Consider the following 6,675-nt stretch of genomic DNA (forward strand, 5'->3'; position numbering starts at 1 on the left):
CCGTTATGTGCTGCATTTCTTCACAGCTGGTGTGGGTCCACACGTTGCCAGGTACAGCTACAGACCCTGGAAGGTTCAGAAGAGACAAGCTACCTTGCAGGCTGCCAGCTTATTGACTGGAGCATCGTCCCTACCTTCAGTAAAATACATGGTGACAGTAGTCACTACAAACTGACACCCTGTAACTTGTTGAGAAAGGTGTGAGTATCAGCTCCACCTCCTCTCTTTTCTGGGATGGCTCCTTTTCCCCTTTAAGCTCAGGGAGATGGTACTGTTACTTCTTTATACATATCTATTTGTATAACGCTGGCATCCCAGAAACTGCTGGAGAAGCCAGGACCATACTGTGCCATGCAGAATAGAAATATAGAACAGCTTGACTGGGGATTGGGCCCTAAGAAAAGTGCAAAGATGTGTAGAGAACATCGATCTGCTGTGAAGGGAATCAGATGTAGTTTCAGCCTTGTAATTCACAACATCTAAGGAAAACTGTGCTTATCATAACCCCCAGGTCTTGTCACAGGAAAGGACCATGAGGTGCTAAAGCCTCCCTGGCTCTGATCCTTGCTGTTTGCTGTACCAAGTTCTCCCTCTGGGAGGTTTGATACAGAACTGAGCAAATGACGTTTCTTCTGCCTGTTTGTATGTTTTGGCTGCTATTGCTCTTCCCTGAATCTGCTTCCATGAATCATGGATAAGCCTGCTGGCCTTATCTGTTTGTGACAGTTCAGGGCCGGTTGCAGATTCTGAAACTCAGGAAAAAGGAAAACAGAAAATGAAGCCAAAGAGCCGAGCAGAAGTGTCACAGAGATGTGACAGAGGTGCAGTGCGGACACGGAAGGGACCTCCCTTCTTCAGAGTCATTTGTGTAGTGCAAACGATAGCTTCCTACAATACACTGCAGCGGGAAGCCAGTCTTTGGAAAAGAAGCTTAAACGATTCTGCCAAAAACTTTGCAACAAAGTCTTCCAAGTTTCCGAAATACGATGGAAAATATCCTTCGGGGTCAGCAAGTTGAACTGCAAGCCCTTCCCAGGACTGTAACCAGAAACACAGAAAGAGGGATCTGTTCCAACAGAGGCTGCTGGGACCAGAAGCAGCAGGGGAGGACACCACTGCAAACAGCCTTCACTCCACACAGGGCACTGTCCGTGCATGGGTGGGAGCAGTGCTGCTATGGCCCCGGAGCAGGTCAATGCCTGGCTGATCCTGTGCGTGTTTGCTGGATCCCAGAGGCTCACAGGTAGGAAATGCACCTGCTCGGGATGTGGCTTCTTGGCTTGGGAAATGTTCCTGCAATGCCAGTGGTGTGAGACTGCCTGCTTCTTCAGGCTTTTTGACAAGGGCAGGTAGGGACAGGACAAAGGGGAATGGCTTTAAACTGACAGAGGGGAGATTTAGATCAGACATTAGGGAGAAATTCTTCCCTGTGAGGGTGCTGAGGCGCTGGCACAGGGTGCCCAGAGAAGCTGTGGCTGCCCCATCCCTGGCAGTGTTCAAGGCCAGGTTGGACGGGGCTTGGAGCAAGCTGCTCTAGTGGAAGGTGTCCCTGCCTGTGGCAGGGGTTGGAAATGAATGAGCTTTAAGGTCCCATCCAACCCAAACCATGCTGTGATTCCGTGACTCTAAATATGGTCAAATGCTCCAGCTGGCTGTGCTGACATGGGAGAGATCTGGAGTCCCGGATCACTGGAGGAGGCACTTGTACCTACTTGTAGGATAAAGACCTGCTGTGACGTTCAGTGGCAGGGGGAAGGTTTTCTTGAGTCTGCACTGAAAAAAATCTGCTTCTGCAAGAATTCTTGTGGATTTTCCAGATGCTTTTTGGGAAAAACAAACAAACAATCAATTGTTGGATGTTCAAGTAAACGAGGGACATTTTTTCCCCATCTCTAGAGGATATTTATGTTATTATTTCAATACATTATTTGTTATGATTTGTTTGATGTTTGTTTTGCTCTACTCAGGGATCTAACAGTGCACATACTCGTGAGACAGTTACTAAAAGACAGCATTTTGGCAGCTAGTCACCAAATACACTGACTTTGAATCCAATCGTATGTAGAGGAATCATTCAATAGAGAGATCTGTGAACCTAGAGGACCAGTTAGCAAAGAGAAGCCCTGCAAAGACAGATTCAGATGATGCAGTATTTTTACCTGAGCTAAAAGCCTTCCTGGCTCATCCATGGAGGAGTAGGAAAGAGCAGATACATCCCTGCTCGCGTTCCAAAGCCACGGCTGGCTTGGATCAGGGAGCCTGCAGCTGTGCAGAGAAACAAATCTCTGCAGCTCTGGGGGTGGCAGTGCACTTCTTCAGGCAGCTTGTGCATCTCCCTGGTAAGCTTTAATCAAGGATGGAAAGTTTGAAGTGCAGTTTGTTAGTGGTCATCACACACACACGGTGTTCAGTGATTTTTCTACTCTCTATAAACACCTGCTGACCTTAACTCTGCACTCTTTAATATAAATTCTCCCTCTTTTTTACATAAAAAAGCTTTAATCCATATAAAAATAATTTTTAGAAAGGTGTCTGAAAGCTTATATTTTATATGAGCCTTTTCCATTTTGTGTTTCTTGACCTTAAGGATGAGTCTGTAAGAAGCAGAAGAGGGTCTTGGCTGTGCGACTATGCTGAGTAGCACAGAAAAGGGAGGGGATGCAGCCTCCCTGTCACAGTCCTGGACTGAGGCTGCTTGTGTCTTCTTTTTCACCAAGAAGGAAATAATAAAGACAAAATAAATGCAAAAAGTTAAAACACTAAAAGTGTTATTTAATGAAAAATTAAGAATTCTTAGGATTAATGTGACTTTCATTTTAATAAACTCCCATTCCTCTCACCTTGTATATTTTTTTTCCCTTTTAAATGATATAGGGTGGCCCAGCAAGGAATTAGCTGGACATAAGAGCCATAATGCATCTGACCAGGTTTCTTTGCCTCCCACACTTTGCCTCTGCTGGCAGCAGATGCTCAGGGAAGTATAAAACCAGGATAAGCATCAGGGTATGTCTCCACCAGCAGGTCGAGGAGCCTCCCAGCAATCTCCTTCCACTGGGAAGCGTTGCTTTCTCCAGCAAAAGCTGCCAAGCAACCAAACCCCATCAGTTCAAAACCCACCCATTCTCAGTGTGAAAAGCTTCCTTCCTGCCTGTCAAAGCAAATGCATTTGCTGCCATTGCTTTAGCTCTGTTGGCAGGATTAAGGGCTGTCATATCCAAAAGTTACACTTGCCTCCCTTAAACACTTCTGCTTGTCCTAAAAGAAGTGGGTTTTTTTTCCTCTTAAAAAGCTTGTTTTGCTTATCAAAACCCCATGGTCAGCATCTGCCATGTTTGGCAAGCTGTGAGTGACAGCTCAGAAACATTGAAGATGTTATTGAGAACCAAATGACAAACATAAACAGGAAGGGCCCTGGTCGTGCGCTACCAAACTCTGCCTGATGTCTTCCAGATGAACATCCTTACAGCAGGGATGGTGCCGGCGCCAACACTCCCCATCGCAGCCCAGAGGATGCTGACATCGTGTTAGAGGTCTCTGGGGTGTTGGGGGCCCCTGGGCCAAGGCACTGCTAGTGTCCATGGTCCCACCTTCCTGCATGTAAAAACTCACACGTTCTGCTTGTTCTCATCCCTCCTGGATTTCGGGAGTGCCTGGAGAACACCTCAGCAATGCCCTAATGCGTTTGTGCTCCTTCCCATTGTGGGGTGCAGCTGAGGGGGGCTCTTATCCCCTCCATGGCACCTGAAACCTCTGGGGTGGGACAAGGGACCATCCTGATGGGATGGGTGACTTCCCCAAGTGGCCAAGCCCCCCTCCCGAGGCAGCTGCACTGGGGAGCCGCTGTGGGTGGGAATGAGGCGGATGTGGCAGGGCGGGAGGACAGAGCTGGATGGGTCCCATAGGGATACTGAAGTGTGGGGCGGTCAGAAAAGGGGTGTGGGGCTGGCAAAGAAGGACATGGAGTGGGATGAGGCGGGCTGTGGGCAGCGAGTCAGGGAGCAGCCGCCTGTCGGTGTGGCCTGAGATTTGGCAGCTTTGCAGATGGCTTTACAGCTGGGTTATAACTGGCGGAGGGTTTGTGCTGGGCTTCACGTGCTGCTCTTCCCTTCCAGATGCTGTGGGGAGGGCTGGATGTTCAGGCCAACGGCACAGTCCGGCTGCGGGATGAAGAGCTGGCCTCCCTGCGCCCGGCACGGTGGTTCATGCACGTTTTAGAGGAGGAAGTTCCCAAAACACCAGCAGAGATTGAGCAGCACCTGAGCTACTATTCACTGACTGATACCCCCTTGCCTCCAGTGGGGTTTGACCGCCTGCTTTTCACCAGTGTTTACTGTGCCTATCAGGTTCGCTCCACGCAGGGTCTGGATAAAAATCTCTGGATTGGTTTTTTCTCCCAACTGGTGGATGAAATCTTTCGTGACCTCTGCAAGGGGCTCTGCCCTGCAAACACCACCCTGCTCCTGGCTTCCTGGCCCTGGAAGGAGAAGCCTTCTCATTTAGCATCCCTGAAACATCTCTACCGCTCTAACCTGGCCAGGACCAAGAGAGACACTTAATAAAGGAAACTACCATAGGAAAGGACACACCTGACTTCAGCTGCATCCTTGGTTATGTTGGTTTCCACATTATTCAGGACTTTGTGCAAATACACCACACCTTTTTGCCCTGCTCTCTGCGATGCACTGCCAACTCTGTAAGGATTTCTGCACAAGCTTTTAAGTTAAATAGGACAAAACCATAAAGTGCATTTCACTCTCTCCTTTTTGTTTTTGTTCTGCTTGTGTTTTGGGTTTAAGTGGGCTGTGCTGAAGGGGGCAGTGCTATTCAGATGTGTTATCTGTCAATCTCTGATGCTTCCTGGAGAGGTGCCCTGGCAGTGTTTTTCCAGGAAGTCACACTGCTGTCCTAGCTGACTTCATTTCAGATCAGTCAGTTCAGCCTCCTTGTATTCCTCCTGTGGTCTCAGCCAAACACAGCATCTTTTCTCCTTTCTTTTAACCAGCTAAGCAGATTTTGTTGTGTTTCATGATACAGGTCACCTATTTAATTTCAGCTTTCTGCTCATGTGGCGTCGCATTTTATGTGTCCATAATAATTTCCCATATCAAGTATTTACTTTTATTTAAAAAGAAACCTGAAAATATATGTATTCCGTGAAGCATTCTAGCATTTGCATATCATATTTACACATGTACTCTGCTTTGTGCCAGTTATCAGGAATATACTTCCTTAGGGCTCATTTAAATTCCTGAGGATTGTGACCTAGTTATTTCTGGAGCAGATTTTACCTCTTCTATGAAGTTTATTTTGTACAGCTATGGCATTTTACAAGCCAAACATAATAAATATGTGATCTCCATCCTCAAAATGAGAAATACGATTGTTGTATAGAAAGAGATCATTAACTTTTCTCTGTCTTACACACTGCAATGTGGAATTAAATAAACATAATAAGGGTTTTAATTTTTTTGTTTGTTTCTACTAAGTTTCCTGCTGCCATTGTAGGTACATTAATTTTGCACATTCATTGCATGTGCTTAGATGATGGCATCCATAATTCTCTTTCTATCAATATACTCTTAATTTTCCATGCTCAGCAAAGGAGGCATGTGCGAAATTCAAAGTGGGAATTGCTGCCTTTTGCCTTCATTAATCTTTTTCCAAGCCATTGTTGCCCAACAGATGGAGAGGAGAAGTGGCGAGGCAGGAATAAGAAGCCTGGAAGCAAGATGTTACAGAGAATAGTTTTAGAGGTCAGGTTAGGGCTATGACAGGAGGAGGCAGATTTACACAGCCCATAAAGCAGGTTGGTTGTTGTTTTGTTGTTGGTTTTTTTTTCCCCAAAGGATGTAGCATTTTATTTGAAGTATAACTTCCGGTAAACCAGTGTCCCACCTAATGTTCTTCTATTCTTATGCTGTTTTTCACATACCTCCAACCACTACCCTTCACCCTTTTCCCACATACGCCCCCAGTCTTTAGTGTCTCGAGGATGTATGCAGTGATAAAGGCAGGGAGTGGCTGCAGACAAGTTCAGTGTGAGCAGAGAGCATCATCAAAAAGCTGAGAAGGGATGGCACTGGAATAAAGGGAAGTTGTCTGGTTGGAGAATATACAGTCTGAGCTATGTTAATGTGTGGGTAAAAGCTGAGGGGGTTGACTTGGTGATCCAGATGCAAACACCCTGTTTTGAATTCAGGATATTGTTAGGACCAGTCTAAGAGCATCGCTATGTGTTGACCAGATTATAAATTAAACTCGAGTCATGTCACAAAGTTTTATGCATGCTCAAGATCATAGAATGATAGAATGGTTTGGTTTGAAAGGGACCTTAAAGGTTATCAAGTTCCAACCTCCCTGCTATGGGCAGAGACATGTTCCATTAAACCAGGTTGCTCCAAGCCTCATCCAACCTGCCACTTTTCAGTTTATGTATCTGGGGAGACAAACTAGGGTTTGGCTCAATGGAAACAGCATCAGTCACACTGTGATGAAGCCTCCAGCCTCCTGCTTTCCTACTGCCCCCCTGGGTCCTGCTGTCAGTCCTTACTGCCCTGTGGGAACATGCCAGGGCTCTCCACAGCCAGTCCCTCTACACCAGCACTATGGTTCGGCAAACACAGTGTGTAAGAAACTACTGAATAAAGATGCTGAAAGTATCACCTAATGGTGCCT

At 46.5% G+C, this 6,675-nt stretch overlaps 1 protein-coding gene across 1 annotated transcript; it reads left to right on the forward strand.

Moving 5' to 3' along the window:
* Positions 1–590: 590 nt before the first annotated feature.
* FAM180B (family with sequence similarity 180 member B) lies at positions 591–4,719 on the forward strand. The gene is made up of 3 exons (XM_057408889.1): positions 591–1,243; positions 3,451–3,530; positions 4,113–4,719. The coding sequence occupies exons 1-3, from the start codon at positions 1,156–1,158 to the stop codon at positions 4,554–4,556; spliced, it is 612 nt and encodes a 203-aa protein (XP_057264872.1). The 5' UTR covers positions 591–1,155; the 3' UTR covers positions 4,557–4,719.
* Positions 4,720–6,675: the final 1,956 nt, after the last annotated feature.

This window comes from Pezoporus wallicus, unplaced genomic scaffold, assembly GCF_028554395.1.
Source record: "Pezoporus wallicus isolate ANWC-B61680 ecotype Strahan unplaced genomic scaffold, APGP_CSIRO_Pwel_v1 contig_6382, whole genome shotgun sequence".
In the NCBI taxonomy this organism is placed as follows: domain Eukaryota; kingdom Metazoa; phylum Chordata; class Aves; order Psittaciformes; family Psittacidae; genus Pezoporus; species Pezoporus wallicus.

Excerpts from the sequence above, each read along its gene's own strand:
- FAM180B (XM_057408889.1), top strand. The coding sequence starts at position 1,156 with ATGGGTGGGAGCAGTGCTGCTATGGCCCCGGAGCAGGTCAATGCCTGG. Across the intron at positions 1,244-3,450 it reads TGGATCCCAGAGGCTCACAG|ATGAACATCCTTACAGCAGG; the intron begins GTAGGAAATGCA and ends GATGTCTTCCAG. Across the intron at positions 3,531-4,112 it reads ATGCTGACATCGTGTTAGAG|ATGCTGTGGGGAGGGCTGGA; the intron begins GTCTCTGGGGTG and ends CTTCCCTTCCAG.